Source organism: Entelurus aequoreus, linkage group LG06 (genome assembly GCF_033978785.1).
Source record: "Entelurus aequoreus isolate RoL-2023_Sb linkage group LG06, RoL_Eaeq_v1.1, whole genome shotgun sequence".
Taxonomy (NCBI): domain Eukaryota; kingdom Metazoa; phylum Chordata; class Actinopteri; order Syngnathiformes; family Syngnathidae; genus Entelurus; species Entelurus aequoreus.
The window spans coordinates 16,324,369-16,349,122 of record NC_084736.1 but is presented as its reverse complement, the minus strand read 5'-3'; the positions used below and the strand labels follow the sequence as shown (position 1 = coordinate 16,349,122).

Below are 24,754 nucleotides of genomic sequence, written 5' to 3'. Positions count from 1 at the left end.
AAACATGTTTTCAGTTATTTTGCCTTTTTTTGTTAAGTACATAACTCCACATGTGTTCATTCATAGTTTAGATGCCTTCAGTGACAATCTACAATGTAAATAGTTATGAAAATAAAGGAAACACATTGAATGAGTAGAAGGTGGGTCCAAACTTTTGGCCTGTACTGCATATTTTTTACATGTAGAAATATTTTTAACAATTACTATTTTTTAATTGTATGTATTTATTTATTTTTATTTGGATTCACTTTTGGGGTTCATAATTCTAAAGAGTAGTAGTTAAAGCTAGGGATATCCGATAATATCGGACTGCCTATATTATCGGCGATAAATGCTTTAAAATGTAATATCGGAAATTATCGGTATCGGTTTCAAAATTATCGGTTTCAAAAAGTAAAATGTATGACTTTTTAAAACGCCGCTGTGTACACGGACGTAGGGAGAAGTACAGAGCGCCAATAAACCTTAAAGGCATTGCCTTTGCGTGCCGGCCCAGTCACTTAATTTCTACGGCTTTTCACACACAAAAGTGAATGCAATGCATACTTGGTCAACAGCCATACAGGTCACACTGAGGGTGGACTTATAAACAACTTTAACACTGTTACAAATATGCGCCACACTGTGAACCCACACCAAACAAGAATGACAAACACATTTCGGGAGAACATCCGCACCGTAACACAACATAAACACAACAGTACAAATACCCAGAACCCCTTGCAGCACTAACTCCTCCGGGACGCTACAATATACACCCCCCGCTCCCCCCTACCTCAACCCCGCCCACCTCAACCTCCTCATGCTCTCTCAGGGAGAGCATGTCCCAAATTCCAAGCTGCTGTTTTGAGGCATGTTAAAAAAAATAATGCACTTTGTGACTTCAATAATAAATATGGCAGTGCCATGTTGGCATTTTTTTCCATAACTTGAGTTGATTTATTTTGGAAAACCTTGTTACATTGTTTAATGCATCCAGCGGGGCGTCACAACAAAATTAGGCATAATAATGTGTTAATTCCACGACTGTATATATCGGTATCGGTTGATATCAGAATCGGTAATTAAGAGTTGGACAATATCGGATATCGGCAAAAAAGCCATTATCGGACATCTCTAGTTAAAGCGTACACACACCAGGTATGGTAGTACAATTTTGTTCTCACATTTTTATTATTTCCTCATTTTTATTGTAGTTTTATTCATCCTTTTTGTATACATTAATGCATTTTATTTTGTACCTATTATTAGTGTATTATTTTTATATAGTTAAAATGCTACACATCATTTTCATATCCATCAATGCATTTTATTTGTACTTATTATTAGTGTATGATTTTATATTGTTAAAATGCTACACACCATTTCATGAAAACACAACAGAAATAAAATGACAGCCAATATTTCAGAATAATTTAAGTAATAGGTGTGTAAATTAAATTATTCTGATCTACATTTTATCGTAAAACTGGTACTTATGATTCTTTCCTTGATATTAAAAAAAAACAGTAACAAAATTAACTGTGATAACAATTCAGTGTTTTGAACAGCTTTTTGAAGGAATGGCTCCTCGAGATTCGGTTCCTTACAAAGAGCCATAAATCCCCTCTCTTACAACTATTCCATTAGTAGCAGTAGGCTGCCCCCTAGCGGATTGGTCGGCAACTGACGATCTTTGTTGCCTTCAAAAACTTCAACAATATATGTAAAATGAACAGTCAGAAGCAGAAAAAGGCCAAACAAAATTCAATCTCTGAAAAATAATTGACAAAAAAACCCCAAAAAAAGATAATATACAACTAATAAAACAGTGCCCTCTGTGGAAGGTGTTGACGTCTGATTAAAAATCAGAAGAAGAAATTCCCGGAAGTGAAGCAAAACACCGACTTTCTAAACGAGTGAATGGGCTTTAACAAATTTTTAACAATAATGAAAATAAATGAAAACATTTAGAATCAACCTGAGAATTGTACAGTACAATTATGTGTGAGAGAGGAAAGGGTATATGTAAAATTACTTGAAGTTGAAGAAAAACGGCGACGGCAGGTACCAATGAAACACACGAAGGTGAAGGAAAATGGCGACGGCAAGTTAGTTGAAGTTAAAATTAGCAGCAGACAAGATGGTAAGTTCACTTGTTTGTGACAGTTAGGTCACCTGGATGGAATTGTACATACCCATTGTGGTTCTGTTTTGCAGTTTAAAAACACCAACTGAGGAAAAAAAAAACCTTTTTAATTTTCAGACGTCACGAACACGCTAATTAGGAGGAGGGTGCAGTCCACGCAGGTGATGACGACATATCACGCAGGTATGGCACCGCCACAATGTCACTGTTTACTTATTATATTGTGCTCATGTGCCTTTTTTATTGTATTGAATCACATTCAATTATCACATTTATTTTTTATGACGTTTTGAGTAATTCAATGGAGTTGTAGTTGCAGTACCCCAATGAGACAGCAGGTGGTGCACAGGCATCTGTTATGTTATGATACCGAGCACACAAGCGGCGCCTGTTTATTATTTGGTAGTGTATTATATAAGAGGATTATTGAGGGGTTAAGGGTGCAGCGAGGTGCTGATTGACAGCCCCCCGTGGCCCCTCCAATGAATCAGAAGGACACCTGTTTCATTGGCACAAACCTCTTTGTTATCTCGTTCTTGATGGAATATTTCACCTCCTGCCATAATGTCCCCCCCCCCCCCCCCCCATTGCTCTGTGGAGATATCAGCTGATTACAGCACCTGGCACAACCTTCACCGCAATAACTCCTGCAACACTTTATCCAAAGTACCGTATTTTCCGGACTATAAGGCGCACCGGATTATAAGGCGCACCTCCAATGAATGGCATATTTCAAAACTTTGTTCATATATAAGGCGCACCGTACTATAAAGTGCACTTATGCATCCATTAGATGGAGCTGCGCTAAAGGGAATGTCAACAAAACAGTCAGATAGGTCAGTCAAACTTTATTAATAGATTATAAACCAGCGTTCTGACAACTCTGTTCACTACCAATATGAATAAACAGCTGTATTATTATTTTCCCCAAGGTAAAGTCAGTGACGTGGTGTTTTGTTTATCTTTTAACAACAGCAAGGTATAACATGTAGTGCAACATTTATATCACATAGTGGAGGGGAACTTTTCCCTGATTCAATAAACACGTAAAAAACAGTGACACTGTTACGGTAAATCAAACGTTAGTGCAATCACAATATAGTAACACTCGAAATAGTGCAGAGCAATAACAATATATCAATAACTCAACGTTGCTCAAACGTTAATGTCACACAACACAACACACAAAATAAACATGTAAAGCTCACTTTATGAAGTTATTCCTCATCCACAAATCCCTCGAATTCTTCTTCTTCAGTGTCCGAATTAAACACCATTGATTCGTTTATGTTAAATTCTCTCGCTGCTGCTCTATTCCCGTGTTCTACTGCGTGACTGATCGTTTTAAGTTTAAACTCTGCGTCGTAAGCGTGTCTCTTAGTAGGAGCCATTTTTGGGTTAGAAGCGCTTCTTCTTCTACGGGGGAAAATGAACTCGGCGGCTGCTTACCGTAGAAGAAGAAAATGAAGTTGGCGGCTGTTTACCGTAGTTGCGAAACCTAAACTTTATGAAAATGAAGTTTAGGTTTGTTGTGGCTCAATATTGGTCCATATATAAGGCACACCGGATTATAAGGCGCACTGTCAGCTTTTGAGAAAATTGGAGGTTTTTATGTGCGCCTTATAGTGCGGAAAATACGGTACATCGAATTTTACTGTAAATTTCATTAGGTACACCTACATTATGAAATCCTATATTACTGTGAAGGCCACATTCTATTGGATCTTTTTAGACCAGGGGTGTCAAACTCGTTTTAATTGAGGGCCACATCGCAGTCATGGCTGCCATTAGAGGGCCGCTTGTAGCAGTAAATAATTAATGTATTTGCCTATGAATTTAAATATTTTACCTTTTTTTTACATAAAGAGTAAAAAAAAATCTGTGGATTTTACCACTGTTTTTTACAGAAAAAAAATGGCAGCTTAGTTGCCAAACTTTTACTGTAAAATATATGGTGTTATTTTATTATTACTATTATTTTTATAACATATTACTATAAATAGAAATACAGTACCGCAGTTTAATTTTATTTTGGCAACTCCGCTGCCAGTTTTTTACCATAATAAAATGTGTTACCATAAAGTCATCAACCGTGGATTTTACAGTAAAAAAAAAACCCCCAAAACTTACAGCTCAGTCGACAGAATTTTACTGTAAAAGACCTCAACGGCGGAGTGGGCGGATGATGGTTGCATAGAAGCTCCACAACGGTCTCAAAGGCGGAAGAAGGCTGCAGCAAAGATGGGCCCCCAATTGTCTTGGTCTCCATGCCATTGGACCCTGGCCTTCTCTTTGCCAAGGACAGTGTGGTGGCTGTCTGTGCACCAGTCTCCCCACTTTAAAAGATTCCACGCACAGGCGTTCTCCTGAAGGCAATCCCACCAACAGGAGGACAATCATACTCTATCCGAGTGATCGCCGACTACGACTGTAAAAAACAAACATTGGTCGTTTTTTTTTCAACTTACAGTAATATGCTGTAAAAAACGCCCTACATTTTACAGTAAAATCTATTGGTCATTTTTATAGTGTACAATTTGATGGATAACTTGCTTTGAATTCATAAGTTGAGCAGATATTTAAGTATTTATTTGGATTTTGACCAAAAAAGTAAAATAATATAATATTTGCTGCAATATTGGTCACTATTTTTTTCCCTGTCAAACTAGGGGAAAAAACCTCATACCTTCAGTAAGAAAATAGGACAGTAAAGAAAGAAAATATAAGGTATTTTATCGACACATATTATTTCCAGGCTTTTGCGGGCCATATAAAAATACGTGGAGGGCCAGATCTGGCCTGTGGGCCTTGAGTTTGACACCTGTGCTTTAGACTGTCCAGACTACAGAGGGACAAAAGGTTTTTGTCCTCTCTGGCGCCGATAGCAGTCCGAGTGCAAGTTAGGTTAGGAGTAGAATTACATTGTTTCTCCAAAGTCTGTCTGTGTAATGTATTATAATTGATCAATTGTAAAGCATCACAGTTCATGGTTTCAGATCTAACAGTAACATGTGGTCCAAAAGGACTCTAAACAAAAACAGATGGCTCACAATGTCTCCCAGAATGTGTCATCTTTACTAAATCTGATTTTCTGCTGCTGTAATCCATGCAGTCAGTACGCTGCATTTAAAGACCTTTTTTACAATAGTACTTTCCATGCAAGGAAGTTGAAAGTTAGTTGTTGTCCATGGCCTTTTTGTCAAAGAAAACCCTGTTTTTTTATGGCAAAAACACAAAATATGTGTGAGTGAAATATTTGATGTGAAGTAATTAGAGCCTTTAGTAGGCCAATAATTAATAACATTGATTTTCATACATTATTATTTTTTGGGCAATGACGGTTTAAAAAAAAAAAATCACACTAAAATGATTGGGGATCCAAAAGGGCCCAACTCATAAAAGTGGTAAAATAAGTCATACTTTATTTGTATTTTTATTTTAACAGTTAAGTCTCTAGTTGAACTTAAGATCTGTCCGTCGATTATATGTTTTAATTTTTTTCCCTTTTCCCCCCCCCCCCTTTTGTCAGAGAAAACTTAGTTTTTTTTTAAAACTAACAAACACAAAATGAACAATATTTTCCCCCAATAATATTTCAAGGTGGAATATTTATTTTTAAGTAAATGGAGCTTTGAATAAGTCAACAATTCATAACATTGATTTTGATTCATTATTATTTTTGTTCAAATATTTTTAAAGCTTTAAGAAAAAACAGATTGCATGGCAGCTTTGTGTTGTTAGAGTCAACATTGCAACTTGTTCTCATTACATTTCACATGTTTGCTTTTTTATAAATTTTTTCTGTTTTGTTTTTATAAAAAAAAAATGTAAATAGTATTTTTAGAATATGCCGCGGGACGTTAAAAAATAGCTGCAGGTCGTAAATGACCCCCGGGCCACACTATGGACACCCCTGATCTATATGGAGCCAGAACACTGCCTGTAATATGGTATCGAAAAACAAATGACACTGTAGAAAAAGTTTTATTGGCACCGAATCAAGTTTTGGCAACAAATAAATACAAACATTGAAAAAATACAACATTTTTGGTGGATGTTTTCGATGCCAATATTCAAATTTGTTATCCTTTCATTGTTTTTGTGTGTTTCAAATGTTTTTATGATCGCTTCTCTTTTTCGTTTAATTTCTTTTTTTTTTAACGGTATAAAATTAATGGCAGGGTTTTAGCGTGAGGGGCGGGTGCCTGTAGGCGGGGCTTACAACAAGTTTACCCGGAAGCAGTTTTACTGGACTTGGGCATGCAAGTTAAACACAGTGGAAGAAGAAAGGAGGACCGAGGGCGTCTAAATTAAGTTTAAAAAGCTTCAAAACATTAAATTATGAAGCAAAAGTATTTTTTTACATTTATCTTGCTTAGGCCTGTATGTGTTGCTGTCGACAGATTCATCTCTTGCTCAGGGAAATCTTGTATTTGTAAACATAACACTTTTATTACTCTTTGACTACTTCGTAAAGCACTCTGGTCAACTTCGTTACTTTCACAAATGGGTTGATATGTGTCCGGGGTGGACCCTGCCTTCCGCCCGAATCCAGCTAGAATTCGCCTTATTCCCCTTGCGACCCCGAGAGGGACAAGCGGTAGAAAATGGATGAAAGGGTGTGTATAAAACCTTGATGGATGGATGTGTTTTAGACCGCTTTATTGGTGTAATAGAGCTGACTTTTGCTAGCGTTTATTTACAAGTTAGAATGCATTAAAAAAATAAATACCTAAATGCTTTAGTCTTATCTTATATAAGAGTTGCGAATGATAGGGAAAAATTCCTAAAAAGTGCAGTTCCACTTTAAATGTTACACATTAAGTTAATCAACTTAATAATAAGCCTTTGGTAGAAGTTGACTAAGGAAGAAACGCACAAGAATTCCACTGTACCTGTCCTGTCCTGTGTAAATGGCAATAAACGTCTATTCTGTTCTATGCTCATTTTATTCATCTATTTAATATTAAGGTGATTTTAAAAGGAATGTAACTTACATTGTACATATGAATAAATAAATATTAAGTTGTCAATATCAATTCAATTCAGGCAGGTTGCGGAAAATTTGGTCATGACAGAACATAATTGAGAAACACATGTACTCTCTGCAGTTGCGTAAATAAACTACGTGACACTGGTTTGGTGACGTCATAATAGTGAAAAATGTCAGATCCATTTAATGCTGAGCTAATTGGCTCTTCCTCGCAGCGTTTGAATAATGATGATTTAGATTACATTTAGACTGCAGGCCAAAGTGGGCCAAATCTGATTTTCCAGTTTACTGCAAGTAAAATGTGGTCTTCTTTATCAAACTCCAGTATGAACGCGTACAGGCCCCAATGTGGTTTCGACGTAACTTGCATGCGCAGTTGGATTAAGTGAAAACAAAGGACGTTGAACGGATTCTGTACATGAACAAGGAAGTCGCTACTACTACAAAATAAAATAAAAGCCCCCACCTTAGATATGGTCGCCACACCTTAATGAGGGTTTTTTTTACGTGAAAATTACAGATGTCCGATAATATCAGACTGCCGATATTATCGGCCGATAAATGCTTTAAAATGTAGTATCAGAAATTATCGGTATCTGTTTCAAAAAGTAAAATGTATGACTTTTTAAAACGCCGCTGTACGGAGTGGTACACGGACATAGGGAGAAGTACAGAGCGGCAATAAACCTTAAAGGCACTGCCTTTGCATGCCGGCCCAATCACATATCTACGGTTTTTAACACACATAAGTGAATGCAAGTCATACTTGGTCAACAGCCAAACAGGTCACACTGAGGGTGGCCGTATAAACAACTTTAACACTGTTACAAATATGCGCCACACTGTGAACCCACACCAAACAAGAATGACTAACACATTTCGGGAGAACATCCGCACCGTAACACAACATAAACACAACGGAACAAATACCCAGAACCACTTGCAGCAGTAACTCTTCCGGGATGCTACATTATACACCCCCCGCTACCCTTTAACCCCCCTCCCCCCACCTCAACCCCGCCCCTCCCAACCCCGCCCACCTCAACCTCCTCATGCTCCCTCAGGGAGAACATGTCCCAAATTCCAAGCTGCTGTTTTGAGGCATGTTAAAAAAAAATTATGCACTTTGTGACTTCAATAATAAATATGGCAGTGCCATGTTGGCATTTTTTCCATAACTTGAGTTGATTTATTTTGGAAAACCTTATTACATTGTTTAATGCATCCAGCGGGGTATCACAACAAAATTAGGCATAATAATGTGTTAGTTCCACAACTGTATATATCGGTATCGATTGATATCAGAATCTGTAATTTAAGAGTTGGACAATATCGGAATTATCGCATATGGGCAAAAAAGCCATTATCGGACATCTCTAGTGAAAAGAAATAAAAGTAATATATGGTAAATGGATTATACTTGTATAGCGCTTTGACACTATTTCCACATTCACCCACTCACACACACATTCACACACAGATGGCGGGAGCTGCCATGCAAGGCGCTAACCACGACCAATCAGGAGCAAGGGTGAAGTGTCTTGCTCAAGGACACAACGGACGTGACTGGGTTGGTAGAAGCTGGGGATCGAACCAGGAACCCTCAGGTTGCTGGCACGGCCACTCTCCCAACTGCGCCACGCCGTTATATATGACTGGATATATATGGTGTAATATATTTGGGAGAGTTCTAATCTTTTTATGGCTGTTAAGTAGAGGAGACACAGACATCAGCATGGATCAACATGGATCAACGTCAATTGCGGTCCTTCAACAATTGCTATTTCTTCGGAATCAAAATATATATTTATACATTACATACAGCCTATTATTTGTGCACTATTGACTACTGTAGCGATGCACCGAAAATGTGGCTGTCGAAAATAGACTTTGGATTGCGTTTAGACTGAAGTCACATTTGAAAAGATCAGATTCCACTCAGATTTAGACTACCTCCTGATGTGGCCTAGATCAGATGCGAAAAGATCATATTTGAAGCACTTTGGAATGTTTAAACTGGCCAAAAAAATCTGATCATAGTCACTAGAGTAGAAAAAAATCTGATTTGGTGTAAATGGGGCCTTATTTTAGCGTTGCACATATTTGCAAGCTGTAATCTTCCTTGTTTGTTTAGATGCACCTGTACTTGCTCATACGCCGCAGATAGGGCTGCAACAACTAATCGATTAAATCGATTAAAATCGATTATAAAAATAGTTGGCGATTAATTTAGTCATCGATTCGTTGGATCTATGCTATGCGCATGTGCAGAGGCTACTTTTTTTTTTTTAAATTAATTTATTTAGTTTAAATTTATTTTTTTATATAAACTTTTATTTATAAACTGCAACATTTACAAACAGCTGAGAAACAATAATCAAAATAAGTATGGTGCCAGTATGCTGTTTCTTTTTCCAATAAAATACCGGAAAGGATAGAAATGTAGTTTGTCTCTTTTATCCGATTATTAATCGATTAATCAAAGTAATAATCGACAGATTAATCGATTATCAAATTAGTTGTTAGTTGCAGCCCTAGCCGCAGATGTCGCTTGTGGGAAGAAGTGACCTCATTTTTGGTGCGGAGCACGTTATTAAGACAGCGAGGTGATGTCGTTCATAGCTGCCTCTTTGTGACTTGAGCCTATAATGAATTCCTCACAAAATGTTTTTGCTCAATGGCAGCCAAACTCAACCAGCCAAGTTACGCAACACTGGCTGTGCTGAACCTCATCCACTGTAGCAGTTTAAACTCTGCAGAATATTCCAGCAACTGCTCGTGTTTGTTGGCCTGCTTTGTCAACCTTCCATCTTCACGTACAGCTCTTTGCCTCTTTGGAACAGTAGTGGCTTTGTGGAAGTGTTGACATTTTACATCCAGCCTCTCCAGCTTGGCTCCCTGTGGAACACGCTCCCACAAAGACACATTGACCCCTTTTCAATGGGGCACATTTATAATTGCACCTCCATTAATTGAATGTGACTGACAGCACAAAAAACTAAATGTAACTGTGCAAAGTTAAAGTAGAAAAATATAAGCATAACATCATCTTCAGTGTTTTATTTGTAGAAACTAGCGTGATGAATAAAATATATTAGTTTCACTATTATTATGTGTCCATTTACTCTTCATAGAGCATGCATGGAAAACTTAGAATTAAAATTTAGACAACATTAGATAACATTATAGAAAAATATTTAAAAACTTTTAACCAGTGCTGCTTCTTAACATTTATAGTATTTTAAATATAATATACATTAGTTCCTCGCCATAGTGTGTTTCAAAGTAGGGATGTCCGATAATGGCTTTTTTGCCGAGATCCGATATTGTCCAACTCTTAATTACCGATACCGATATCAACCGATACCGATGTATACAGTCGTGGAATTAACACATTATTATGCCTAATTTGGACAACCAGGTATGGTGAAGATAAGGTCCTTTTAAAAAAAAATAAAAAAATAAGATAAATACATTAAAAACATTTTCTTGAATAAAAAAGAAAGTAAAACAATATAAAAACAGTTACATAGAAACTAGTAATTTAATGAAAATTAGTAAAATTAACTGTTAAAGGTTAGTACTATTAGTGGACCAGCAGCACGCACAATCATGTGTGCTTACGGACTGTATCCCTTGCAGACTGTATTGATATATATTGATATATAATGTAGGAACCAGAATATTAATAACAGAAAGAAACAACCCTTTTGTGTGAATGAGTGTAAATGGGTTGGTTCTTTGGGTTGGTGCACTAATTGTAAGTGTATCTTGTGTTTTTTATGTTGATTTAATTTAAAAAACAAAAAACAAAAGCAAACGATACAGATAATAAAAAAAACGATACCAATAATTTCCGATATTACATTTTAAAGCATTTATCGGACATCTATATTTCAAAGTTAAGGCTTCACTCTATCGCAGACTTTTTGGGGTTTTTGTTTGTTTAGGGATGTCCTAAGTGCGGCCCACAGCTCAATAAAATAAAAACAAACAAAAAATGAACAGTAAAAATTTAAGTAAAAAGAGCAAAAAGATGTAATTTTGCTGAAATGTGAATGCTAGGAAATAATAAGCTTTGTCACCTATAACACAAAGCTGACACAACATATTGTCTTTAAATATATACATTGTCTGTTTTTAATTTAATAATGTGTTTTTAAGAAAAGAAAATAATATAAATGGCCCCCGCATGTTTTGACTTTTTTGTATGCGGCCCTTAGTGGAAAAAGTATGGACGCCCCTAGCCTAAATTAAGCATTTTTAAGCACAACATGGGAAAATGAACTAAAAATAGCAACACTTCTTCAGTATTAGCCTCTAGATGAGACCAAACCAATCAAAGTGCGATGTTCATATTATGGCCACTGATTGGCTCAGCCTCAGCCTTCATATAGGATTATTAAATGAGTTTAAAGGTGACTAAAGGGTGTTTTTTAATGTCCAGAGGGCTCCTATAATGTTTTTATGCCCTAGCTATGTATAATGGATAATTATTACTTTGCGGTAATTAATTTACTATGGTCAGCGATAATGAGGGTTTACCGCAAATATTAATAGTGAATTAGTAATCTTACTCTTGATTTCAACCATATTCAATAATTATATCTAACCTACTTACAGTTTATGTTTTCAAATATTATGAACACATGTGTTTATTATGTGTCTACGAATGTTCTCATTCATCCAGGTCATTGTCATCTTAGGGCATTCAATGGATCGCGACTGGACTGTTTGGTTTGTCTTGAAGACGTTTCACCGCTCATCCGAGAAGGCTTCATCAGTTCGGGCTCGTAGACTTAGATTGGTCAGATCTAGTCCAGTGGCTGGTACCATGTATATTGTAGCGTTCGGGAAGAGTTAGTGCTGCAAGGGGTTCTGGGTATTTGTTCTGTTGTGTTTATGTTGTGTTACGGTGCGGATGTTCTCCCGAAATGTGTTTGTCATTCTTGTTTGGTGTGGGTTCACAGTGTGGCGCATATTTGTAACAGTGTTAAAGTTGTTTATACGGCCACCCTCAGTGTGACCTGTATAGCTGTTGACCAAGTATACATTGCATTCACTTGTGTGTGTGACAAGCCGTAGATATTATGTGATTGGGCCGGCACGCAAAGGCAGTGTCTTTAAGGCACGCCTCCAATATTGTTATCTGGGAGATATTCGGGAAAATGGTTGACCTGGGAGATTTTCGGGAGGGGCACTGAAATTCGGGAGTCTCCCGGGAAATCGGGAGGGTTGGCAAGTATGACTGGGAGACGCAACTCCCTACGTCCGTATACTATTCCGTACAGCGGCGTTTTAAAAAGTCATAAATGTAACTTTTTGAAACCGATACCGATCATTTCCGATATTACATTTTAAAGCATTTATCGGCCGATAATATCAGCAGTCCGATATTATCGGACATCTCTAATAGCGACCCTTTATATATGTATACTACATATACAATTTGTATATGTATATATAGTATATGTGACAATAATTCTATAAAAAATATGTATATATTGTTAGTGTATTTTTTTCTATTCATATTTTTTTCTAAAATTGTTCAGTTGATTTTAAATTTGAGGGGAAACAAATACCAAAATTAACTATTTTAAGAGTCGCTACTTTTTTAGATTGGGTCAAAATACATTTGGGATTAACAAAATGTCTGAAATTGTAACATCAGACCAAATAAAATCTGGATTAAATCCAGATTGCACATTTGGCAGCAATTAATATCAAACATGGAATAATATACTAAACATAGTAAAATGTGTCTTTTAACTGAAGCATTGCCTCAGCAAACAGCAAGTGATGGACTAGTCCACAACCTGTCATTTAATATCTGACTTCCTTTTTTTTAGCCACTAGAGTAGCCCCAATTCGAAACTATGTCCACTTCTTCTTTCCCCAAGGCTGTGACGTAGTGTAGGTTCCGTCTCGGTGTACGTGTTCCCTCCACTTGTTTATCTCTTTGTGGAGCCCTCCCAGCACAAATCCTTCATTCACAAAGAGAGGCCAAAAGAGGCTCAGCTGACGTGATGAGATTATGATTTTTTTCCTCTCTGATCACAAATCCACTTCAGCTTAAAGAAAAACACCAGTCCATCCTCTCTGACATCCCCCCTGCGCTCACGCTCTCCTCCCCCTTTGTACTTTGACTCCGCCTCCTCTGCTAATATCTCACCCGCCCCTTAACACGCCTCCCTCCCTCCCTATTCAGCCTCATCAGATCAGGCTGCTGCTCCTGCACGGGTCCACCGGTGAGGGGAACGAACCAGAGCGGACTTTTGGAGCAACTGGTGGATGAGGACTCGGCGTGCCCCGTCTGCTGCTTCTAAAAAGGCGGGACAAGTGCGGCCAAGTGAGTGGGAGGAACGTGTTGAGGAGCAGCAAGCCTCCAGGGAGGTTAAAGTGATCCTCGGCACCCAGGATCCAGGACCATGGAGCCCTCCGTGTCGACCGAGGTGGAGCCTAAAGAGCGGAGGAAGATCCAGTTCGCCGTCCCGTCCTCGGCACCCACCAACCTTGACCCCCGGCAAGTGGAGATGGTGAGTGGCATTGAAGACATTTAAAAATGTCTCTCCCGTTCTTGGAATCCACTTCATGTTGGCTCACAATCCAGGTCACCTCGCTCAAACAACTTGGTGTCTGCTTTCTTTTTATTATGAACATGCTGCCTCTTCTCAGCCCAGTTGAGAAATGATGGTGACATTTCCCTCTCGCTGCTTCCTCATGAAATTAGGCCCTCTCTGCCTGCCTTGTCTCATCTTGACCTGTTTTAGCAACGTGACTTGGACATCAGCCTCATTATCACAGCCACCAGGCCTCAACTTTTTGTGTTGCTGCATACGGTAATGATCGCTTCTGTTCCCCTTTCGGGGTCTCTGGCTACATGCCAGTGGGACCAACAAAGTACAAATTGTAGAGTTAAGCAACAATTTTGAGAACCACCACAAGGAGTAACTCAAGTTTTCTGGCTTGTTTTCTGTGATGAGGAAAAGTGTGAGGATAGCCATGGAAACGGAAATTAAACTTATCCAGGCTTTCCGTGGGTCCTTAAAACACATTAAAAGTCATGTATCTAAAAATATGGCCTTGAATGGCATTGAAAGCATTACACTTGATGTCAACAGGCAATAAAAAAAGTCTTGCATTTCCCACTTGGTTCGGCGCCTGCTTCAGCCCGGCACGCAAACCTGGGTCCCTCCAATGAAAGTGCAGCGTGCAAGCTACCGAGCTAAAAGCCTGAGGTGTCAACTCGGTATCCAGCACTGCTCTTAAAAGGGAACTGTACTTTTTGGGGAATTTTGCCTATCGTTCAAAATCATTATGAAAGACATGGATGGATGGATTTTTTTTGTTGTGCATTTTAAATGTTAAACGTAAATAAAAGTCAGCTTTCGGCGGAGCCAATGGGAGCTCCATTATTCGGCCCATAAAATCTGATAAATAACCATTCAAAAAGCACCATTAACACTCCATTTACATTTTGTGACTTGAATATTAACCAAGTATTAGTGATTGTTATTATAAGCGCTAACGCAGACAAACTATTTATAGCGACGACCTGATCACTTCCATGTGTTTACATCATTGAGTGGTCTGCTTTTTCCTCTTTTCCTTGCTCCCTGGAAGTTTATTGTAGATCACAAATCATGCCTGTCACCTGAAAAGTGGATGGCTGAAGATATAATCCGACAAGTTCTGGAACTGGCGAGGACGACACAAAAAGCACTTGTTCCTTCCCTTAGGGGCTTTATAGGCTGAATTGATTCAAGATTCAAGATTGTTTATTGTCATATGCACAGTTAAACAGACAGTTTGCCGTACAATGAAAATCTTACTTTGCTAGTCCACCCTTCAACAAGTCACATGGTACTTAGCTAAAAATAAAAATAAAAATGTATATACAAGGCACAGTAAGTAACATTACATTATTGCACATTCTGATTGACAGTCAACAGTATAAATATGGAGGTGACCTTGGGTCACAGCAGCAGTTAAAGTGTCTTTAGTGGTCAAAGGTGAAAAGTGTCTACAGTGATGGTTCACAGTTCGGGGGTGGTCATGGTAGATGTCTTTTGTTCAAAAAGATAAAAGTAAAACGGGGGGGGGGGAGCTAGCATTCACAAGTTAGCATTCACAAGCCGGATGGCCTGTGGGTATAAACTGTTTGTCAGTCTCGTAATCCTGGATTTCAGACTCCTGTATCGTCTGCCGGATGGTAGGAGGCTGAAGAGACTGTGCTGGGGGTGTGTACTGTCCTTTATGATGTTGAACGCCTCCATTGTAAGCAAACTTTTGATCAAATGTATTTAATATTTAAAATGCATTAATAAAAAACCCATCCATCGTCATGTCTTTCATAACGATAGGCAAAATTCCCAAAAAAGTGCAGTTCCCTTTTAAGATTGTCAGGGAGTGCGGTCTACCAACGTACACATCTGTTACACATGCTGTTATGTCTTGGCGTAAATGAGGACTCAGATGCAGAGGAGTGACAATTGACTCAGACCTTTATTTAAATAATTCCTTGCTATCTCTAGGACAGAGTGATTAAAGAAAGTGGCTACAAAATCTATCTAAGATATATTCAAGCACCTATAGGGTATTAGCATAGGACATAAGGCAATAAACAGAAAATCACTCCATAAGGAGGAACAGGCAATAGCCAAAAAGTTCTATGAGTCGAATACACAAAAAAAACAACAATCTATAATAATCTACAAAAAGGAAATTCTCTCATGCTAAAAAGTTGAGACGCTATAAACAGAAAGTATGTATAAAGTATTTGAGAAGCCTGAAAACTTAAAGCGCTCCAGAAGGAGGGGAAAAAAAAGGAAGGCACTATGAAAATTGATACAAAAAGACTTGACCAAAAAACTTAGCAAAAGAAAATCACTCTCTCAGAGGGAACAAAGGAATCAATAAACAAAGCGAGACAATACTTATCAACTTGGTTGATGGCTGTGAACAAGGCTGTGGACAAGGCTGGAGGTACATAGCGAGACGATATACTCTGGCAACAAGACAGGGGAAGACGAGGACTATATACACATGAGGGAGGGTGACACAGGTGGGCACAATCAGGCAATCAGGAGAGACATCAGACCAGTGACACAGGAGGAAGGGCAAGTGGCCTGAAACGAGAGGAGGATTAGAATTTTCAAAATAAAACAGGAAATGTGCCAGACAACCCCAAAACAGGACTTCCCTCACCACGGTGTGACAGTACCCCCCCCCTCTATGGCCAACTCCGGACGGCCCAGACTGTTCGGGGTGGTCTCTGTAGAAGTCCCTGATGAGAGTGGGGTCGACAATGTGGCGGGAAGGAACCCACTGTCTCTCTTCAGGTCCGTATCCTTCCCAATCCACCAGGAATTGTCTGCCCCGACCCCGGTTGCGCACTGCCAACAAGCGTTTAACTTTGTATACTGGTCCACCTTCAATTACTTCGGGTGGTGGAGGGGACGTGGTGGCTGGGACCATGGTGCTTTCTTTGACTGGTTTGACCTGACTGACGTGGAAGGTGGGATAGACGCGGAGGGATCGGGGCAGACGAAGCCGAACTGCTGCAGGTCCGACGAGCTTGGTAATTGGGAATGGACCTACAAAGCGTGGTGCCAGTTTCTTTGATGTGACCTTGAGATGTAGGTCCTTGGCTGAAAGCCAGACTCTCTGACCGGGTTGGTACGCAGGCCCAGGTAGTCTCTTGCGGTCTGCCGCTCTCTTCATCCGATCTTGTTGTCTGGTCAATACTTGACGGGCGGCTGCCCAAATGCGGTGACAACGTCGGACCATGGCATGGGCGGAGGGGACCGACACTTCTGACTCATTCTCTGGAAAGAGAGGGGGCTATAATCGATGCAGGGCCTTAACGACCCGTCTTTCTTCTTCACAAAGAAGAACCCTGCTCCTGCTGGCGATGATGACGGGCGAATCAGGCCGGATTCCAGTGATGCCGAGATGTAATCGTTCATAGCAGCTTTTTCTGGACCCGAGACGGAGTACAGACGCCCCTTGGGAATTGTGGCCCCGGGGAGTAGATCAATGGCACAGTCGTAGGAACGGTGGGGTGGCAGTGACAGGGCCTTTGTCTTGCTGAAGACTTGTCGTAGATGGTGATAACAGGGGGGGACAGAATTCAGGTCCGGAAATTCTGAGTCTGTGACAGGTTTAGCAGAAAAAAGATTAATTTCTTTGACACTTTCTTTCTGGATAGTAGAAAAAAATACAGTTCTGGGTACATTCCCTTCCCCATTCACTGATCTTCCCTGTCTTCCAGTCCACACGAGGGTTATGCTGGTACAGCCATGGATACCCCAAGATCAACGGATGAGAAGGAGAATTAATCAAATATGGACAAATTTGTTCCTGATGGCCGTCAATGTTCATTTGGACAGGTTCACAGATGTGTGTGATGGTGAAAAGCTCCTTACCATTCAGAGACCTGGCCTTAATGGGTTTAACTAGTGGTTCTGACTTGAGTCCTAGTCTCCTAGCTAAACCCCAGTCCATCAGACTCTCATCTGCCCCAGAGTCTATTAACGCCTCTAGCGATGTGACTGTGTGATTTGTTAACGTGATCTTGGTATGAGTGCGTGGCCTCTGAGGAACAGCCGGAATGTGACTCACCGCCTGGGATCTCTTGGTTGGACATGAAACGACAAGATGGCCGCCCTCTCCACAGTAAAAACATCTCCCCTCCATCAGCCGCTTGCGTCGCTCCTCTGGCGTCAGTCGGGCTCTCCCCAGCTGCATGGGCTCCCCCTCCTGGTTGGTGCGTAAGTGAGGATGTAGCTCCAGGGGTGAGCGCCGAGTCGTCGACCAGTTAGGTGCTAAAGGATGGGTGGTTCTTTCTGCAGCTTCCGATCCTCCATCTCGCTGTCGTTTGAGCTGGGCCCGTCGATTGTCCGTCCTGATGGCAAGCTCGATGAGGGCATCTAGATTGTCGGGTAGGTCCAGAGGAACGAGGAGGTCCTGTATGTAAGCACTGAGCCCTTTCAAAAAGACGTCGTAAAGAGCCGTGTCGTCCCACCCGCTTTCTGCTGCCAGCGTGCGGAAGCCAATGGCGTAGTCACACACGGGCCCGGTGCCCTGCTTTAAACTGCTTAGTTCTTGTGCCTTTTCTCTGTTAGAGGTCACCGGGTCAAAAGTCCTGGTTAGCGCAGCTTGAAAGTCTGTGAAGGAGTGGCAGAGTGAAGAGTTCCGCTCCCATTCGGCAGAAGCCCACGCCTTAGCTCTATCCGTAAGATGAGAAATCATGAAAGCAATCTTGGAACGTTCAGTGGGGAATGCATGGGGCATCAGTTCAAAATGAATAGCACAGTCTATCAAAAAAGTTTTGCACAAACCAGGAGCGCCAGCATATGGCGCCGGAGGGGCCAGCTTGCAGCCGGCTCCGGAAGGAGGTGAAGACAGTGGGAGCAGCGGGTGGCGTGGGGGGCTGGGTCGCCGGAATCGGTCGAGCAAGCTGCTCAAGTAGTCCTTGTAGCTGGGAGGAAAGGTGACCCATGTTTGCTGCCATCGCCGTCTGAAACTCCTCATGTCGGGCGAGCCGTGATTCCTGGGTGTGCAGGATTTCCGTCAGTTGTTTAGCCTCTGCTGAGTCCATACTGGCCAGAGTATACTGTTATGTCTTGGCGTAAATGAGGACTCAGATGCAGAGGAGTGACAATTGACTCAGACCTTTATTTAAATAATTCCTTGCTATCTCTAGGACAGAGTGATTAAAGAAAGTGGCTACAAAATCTATCTAAGATATATTCAAGCACCTATAGGGTATTAGCATAGGACATAAGGCAATAAACAGAAAATCACTCCATAAGGAGGAACAGGCAATAGCCAAAAAGTTCTATGAGTCGAATACACAAAAAAACCAACAATCTATAATAATCTACAAAAAGGAAATTCTCTCATGCTAAAAAGTTGAGACGCTATAAACAGAAAGTATGTATAAAGTAGTGATGGGTCCGGCAACACCGATGCATCGGCGCATGCGTCGAGCTCATAGAGCGATACCCTGTGTCGGTGCGCGTATCGCTTTTAGAAAGTCACGTGACCGAACACGAGCTGTTTTGGTCACGTGACCGCTCATGAGCTGTTCTGGTCACGTGACCGCTCATGAACTGTATCGCACTGACGCCTGCGCGTCAAACTGTTTATTAGGAAGCGGCGCAATGCGTGTTGTTGACGAACACCGTTAGGGCCGCTTGTTGTCACTGTCACTCAAAGTTGCATTTCAAAATTACACAGAATAAATGTGTTTATTTTGTTTAGAATTCAGATGGGTTTGATTTGGTGCGCGGCATATATTGGCTGTGCGGCGCACGGTGTGCGCGGAGGACGCCTGAGCACTGCGCAATTGCGCAGGCGCGCACCTTAGAGGGAATGTTGCTCACAGGGCACAGAGGAGGCGTCAGTGCGATACAGTTCGCGTATCGGTCACGTGACCAAAGCAGCTCATGATCGGTCACGTGACTTTCTAAAAGCGGTACGCGCACCGACACAGGGTTTCGCTCTATGAGCTCGACGCATGCGCCTATGCATCTGTGTTGCAGGACCCATCACTACTGTTACTAGAGAAGGTACAGGAATGACGGCGTGGCGAAGTTGGTAGCGTGGCCGTGCCAGCAATCGGTTACTGGGGTTCAATCCCCACCTTCTACCATCCTAGTCATGATACATGTTCACATTATTTGACTGTATCTAAAAAAGATAAAAATATATTTTTATTTAAATGAAGATATTAAATAATCCTAAATGAAATACAATGACTTGGTTTATATTATTGTATATACTAGGTCATAAAATCAGTGTCAGTTGAGTCGGTCCATAGGTTGCCTGTAGGGATTTTTAATGTCCAGCAGATGTCAGTATTTAGTGACACAGTATCGACACAGTATCAATACAGTTTTGCAATGTGTCGAAACGCTTCATGAGGCCTCATCAACCCATCACTAGTATAAAGTATTTGAGAAGCCTGAAAACTAAAAGCGCTCCAGGAGGAAAAAAAAGGAAGACAAGGCACTATGAAAATTGATACAAAAAGACTTGACCAAAAAACTTAGCAAAAGAAAATCACTCTCTCAGAGGGAACAAAGGAATCAATAAACAAAGCGAGACAATACTTATCAACTTGGTTGATGGCTGTGAACAAGGCTGTGGACAAGGCTGGAGGTACATAGCGAGACGATATACTCTGGCAACAAGACAGGGGAAGACGAGGACTATATACACATGAGGGAGGGTGACACAGGTGGGCACAATCAGGCAATCAGGAGAGACATCAGACCAGTGACACAGGAGGAAGGGCAAGTGGCCTGAAACGAGAGGAGGATTAGAATTTTCAAAATAAAACAGGAAATGTGCCAGACAACCCCAAAACAGGACTTCCCTCACCACGGTGTGACACATGCCTATGCAATTGATGGAAAAAAACATTGTTATTCACAATTTATTTTGATTATATACACATTTAATTATTTTGATTGCATAAACACTTAATCATTTTGATTGGAAGTGCAGTGTGATGATGACAGGCGGAACCTTTTAATTGGCTATTGTCTACAGCTGATACATGTGTATGGGTTCATGCTGCGGCGAAAGCGCGAAAAGCAATTTATTTCGGGAAAATGCACATTTTAGCTAAAGTGCCCGGTTGGCCAACGTTTTAAAACCTGGTCAAAGCCCACCGATTGTAAACCCAGAGAGGTGTTTGGCAGTGTGTGCAAAAAGACCTCCAAGCTTTGCTCAATAGACACCAATGCGGTCAAATCACACATGCTATTAGCTAATCGCTTTAAAGACAGGCAGCAGTTAACAGTGCCAAATTTCTTTGGCGTGATCAACAAAGCAACTTCTGCTGTCGCCACCACAACTGGCATCTGCTGCTACCCTTACAGAAAAATAAATGGATGAAAATCTCAGATTAAACATTCTTGTGAGCTAATTCACTAGAGAGAAACAGTTAATGTAAACTTTTCAACTATTCAAGATTATCATTGTCAAAAGTCTACAATTGTCAATTGAGATATATAATAATTATCTGCAGTAGGACATGGGCATTGAATTAGTTTTAAATTGCATTAATATAAGGAATCAAAAAGCTTTACATTAGATTTTCAGATACCTGTAGAAACCCTGATACCATAAGGCTGTCAAGGACATGACAAAGCAACAGTTGGCACTCCTAAAGTCTGGTTCATGCTCTTGCATTGAAGCGTCTACAGAAGCTTGCTTCCCCCCCAAAGACCTCCCAATGCAACCTTGTGCTGCAGCGACACAGACCCAATTTCCTCTGTTTGTACGACCCCCTCCAAGCTTCGCGAAGGCCTTCCCCGATCCACATTTGCAATAAAAGTGATCGTTGTAACGTGCCTATAAACGCATTGTTCACTAACGACGAAGGATGTTTACAAGCCACATAGTCAATGTGTGTCTAAAGAATTGCAATGCACAAGCTTAATCAAGACACCATTGAAAGGGACACACAAAGTCGCAAAAATTAAAATTTGCCCCGGTTTTTCCTGTATATCGTCTCGTTAGTCCTATGGCTGAACATTGGGCGTAACAAACTAGTCCGTTTGCCAGTGTATCATTCCGCAGAATACAGTGTCCAAACGAGGAGTCTCACGCTTTAGTGACTCAGTCTGCACTTTTTTTTAATTGAGTACGACTGCAAAATAATCCTCCATGGGGCCACAGAAAGTTGTGAGTGCCACCACTTTGATAAAGAAGGTGAGAAACCCTATTGGTTTCAAGAAAAGTACAACGGTGTTGTTCTCCCCTCCATCTGTCAAGACTAGGTCTTTGGCGTGGTTTGCTCTCCCGTGGTGCAAAAGAAATGGAACGGACGTGGCGTGCAGGTAAAGACATAGTTTAATTATAACTATAAACTACAAAGTACAAACAAAAGGGTACAAACAAAAGGCGCTCACAGCGGAGGTAAAAAAACGTCACTAGGAAAAAACAAAAGGCGCGCACAATGGCGGAGAACTATGAACATTTAAACAAAAACTTACGTGACAAGAAACTGTGAACATGGCATGAATGTGTGATGTCGCCAGCACGAACAACAGAAACAGAAAAGCCTATATAGTGACATGATAAGTGAAAACAGGTGCGTGACTAACTGTGAACAGGTGCGTGACATGACAATGTGAAAACGTGAGACAGGTGTGTGTGAGTCCAAACGTGGAACAGGTGAAACTAATGGTTGCTATGGTGACAAACAAAACCAGGAAGTGAAACAAGGAACTAAGGAAGTGTCCAAAAAACAAAACAGCACATGGCCAAACAAAAACATGAACACAGACATGACAGAACCCCCCCCTTACGGACAGATCCCAGATGTCCAAAAACAAAAAACAGGATCAAGAGTCATGGGAGGGGGGGAGGGGGACATGGCGGTGGGTCGCCAGACCAGGTGTCCCCGAATCCACCGGGGCAGGATCAGGTGGCGGCGACGCGTAGATCGCCACTGTACCTGACGAGGTGGGCGACCCGGGAATGGCCATATCCATGGCCGATGAGGTGGGCGCACTTGGCGTGGCGGACGACCAGGCTGTGGCCACCTTCGTGGCAGACGAGGAGGCAGGCGCGTCGTCATCATGGCAGGCGGCGAAGTTTGGCGTGGCGCGTCAGGCGGCGAAGCTTGGCGTGGCGCGTCAGGCGGCGAAGCTTGGCGCGGCGGGTCTTGGTCTTGGCGTGGGTCTTGGTCTTGGCGAGGGTCTTGGTCTTGGCGAGGGTCTTGGTCTTGGCGAGGGTCTGGGTCTTGGTCTTGGCATGGTTGGTCTTGGACTTGGTCTTGGTGTTGACATGGTTGGTCTTGGACTTGGCGTGGTTGGTCTTGGTGTGGTTGGTCTTGGTCTTGGACTTGGCGTGGCGGTGCTTGGACTTGGTCTTGGTCTTGGTCACTTGGCGGGTCTTGGTCTTGGTCACTTGGCGGGTCTTGGTCTTGGTCACTTGGCGGGTCTTGGTCACTTGGCGGTTCTTGGTCTTGGTCACTTGGTGGGTCTTGGTCACTTGGCGGTTCTTGGTCTTGGTCACTTGGCGGGTCTTGGTCTTGGTCACTTGGCGGTTCTTGGTCACTTGGCGGTTCTTGGTCACTTGGCGGTTCTTGGTCACTTGGCGGTTCTTGGTCTTGGCTTTGGTCTTGGCGTGGGGCAGCCACGGGCGGCGCTTGGCGGCGTGGGGCAGCCACGGGCGGCGCTTGGCGGCGTGGGGCAGCCACGGGCGGCGCTTGGCGGCGTGGGGCAGCCACGGGCGGCGCTTGGCGGCGTGGGGCAGCCACGGGCGGCGCTTGGCGTCGTGGGGCAGCCACTGGCGGCGCTTGGCGTCGTGGGGCCGCCACTGGCGGCGCTTGGCGTGGAGCAGGTACTGGCGGCGCTTGGCGTGGAGCAGGTACTGGCGGCGCTTGGCGTGGAGCAGGTACTGGCGGCGCTTGGCGTGGAGCAGGTACTGGCGGCGCTTGGCGTGGAGCAGGTACTGGCGGCGCTTGGCGTGGAGCAGGTACTGGTGGCGCTTGGCGTGGAGCAGGTACTGGTGGCGCTTGGCGTGGAGCTGGGCGTGGAGCAGGTGGATCTTGGCATGGTCGAAAAACTGGTGGTGGCGGCCGTGCTGGTGGCTGTGGCTTGGCAGGTCGAAAGACAGGTGGTTGTGGTCGTGCTGGAGGCTGTGGCTTGGCGTGACGAAAGACTGGTGGTGGGGGTCGTGCTGGTGGCTGTGGCTTGGCAGGTCGAAAGACAGGTGGTGGTGGTCGTGCTGGAGGCTGTGGCTTGGCGTGACGATGCTGAGCCACCCCACCTGAACAATTCCCAGCCCTAGCCCCCCCCTCAAGGAGCGGATACCAGACGCGCTCCCCGCGGTCTGGAACCGTCTTTTGGGGTGGGCGGAGGGGGTTCAGGAGGAGGGCAGAATCCTCCCCTCTAAATTGTCCAAAATGTCTTTCTTTCCCCCCCACCTGGGCTTTTGTGGGTGAAAAAAAAATTTCTGACTTGGGCGTGGCATGAGTCCTGGGGGGCGGGGCATGGAATTTGGGTGGCTTGGATTGAACCGGTAAAGAATTTGGGAAAACAATCTCCAGGTCTGTGGAGTGCTCCTTGAGCTGCCAGGCTGGCTGATTTCCATTTCCGCCCGGAGGGGGAGGAGCCTGCAGGAGCGCAGCGTGCTGTCCGCTCACCTTCCCTGACATCCTCGGTCTGGAGCGCCGCTTCCGGGACAGGGATGACGTGCCAACGTCCCCGGGCCAAAGGGAGCTGATCGGCACCAGTTTGCCGGTCGGACCCCACATGAGATCCCTGCGCTCCATGGGGGAATGGCGGAGTGTCTCTTCCTCCATCGCGCGGAGGACCTCCCACGTTGCCTCGTCAAAATGGTCCAAATTTTTTGCGGGAGAGCTCTTATGCTGGCGACATCTGTCAAGACTAGGTCTTTGGCGTGGTTTGCTCTCCCGTGGTGCAAAAGAAATGGAACGGACGTGGCGTGCAGGTAAAGACATAGTTTAATTATAACTATAAACTACAAAGTACAAACAAAAGGGTACAAACAAAAGGCGCTCACAGCGGAGGTAAAAAAACGTCACTAGGAAAAAACAAAAGGCGCGCACAATGGCGGAGAACTATGAACATTTAAACAAAAACTTA

The 24,754-nt window shown here is 42.5% G+C and overlaps 1 protein-coding gene across 3 annotated transcripts in view; it reads left to right on the top strand.

Moving 5' to 3' along the window:
• Nucleotides 1–1,905: 1,905 nt before the first annotated feature.
• Nucleotides 1,906–24,754, top strand: part of ppp1r1b (protein phosphatase 1, regulatory (inhibitor) subunit 1B) — a 66,955-nt gene continuing 44,106 nt past the window's right edge. Inside the window, exons 1-3 of one of the 3 annotated variants that reach the window (XM_062050086.1) lie at nt 1,906–2,125; nt 2,246–2,311; nt 13,330–13,657. In XM_062050086.1, coding sequence (XP_061906070.1) covers nt 13,550–13,657 — 108 coding nt within the window. In that variant the 5' untranslated portion in view covers nt 1,906–2,125; nt 2,246–2,311; nt 13,330–13,549. The remainder of the gene's footprint in view (nt 2,126–2,245; nt 2,312–13,329; nt 13,658–24,754) is intronic. The other 2 variants (XM_062050084.1, XM_062050085.1) reach the window with 2 other exon arrangements.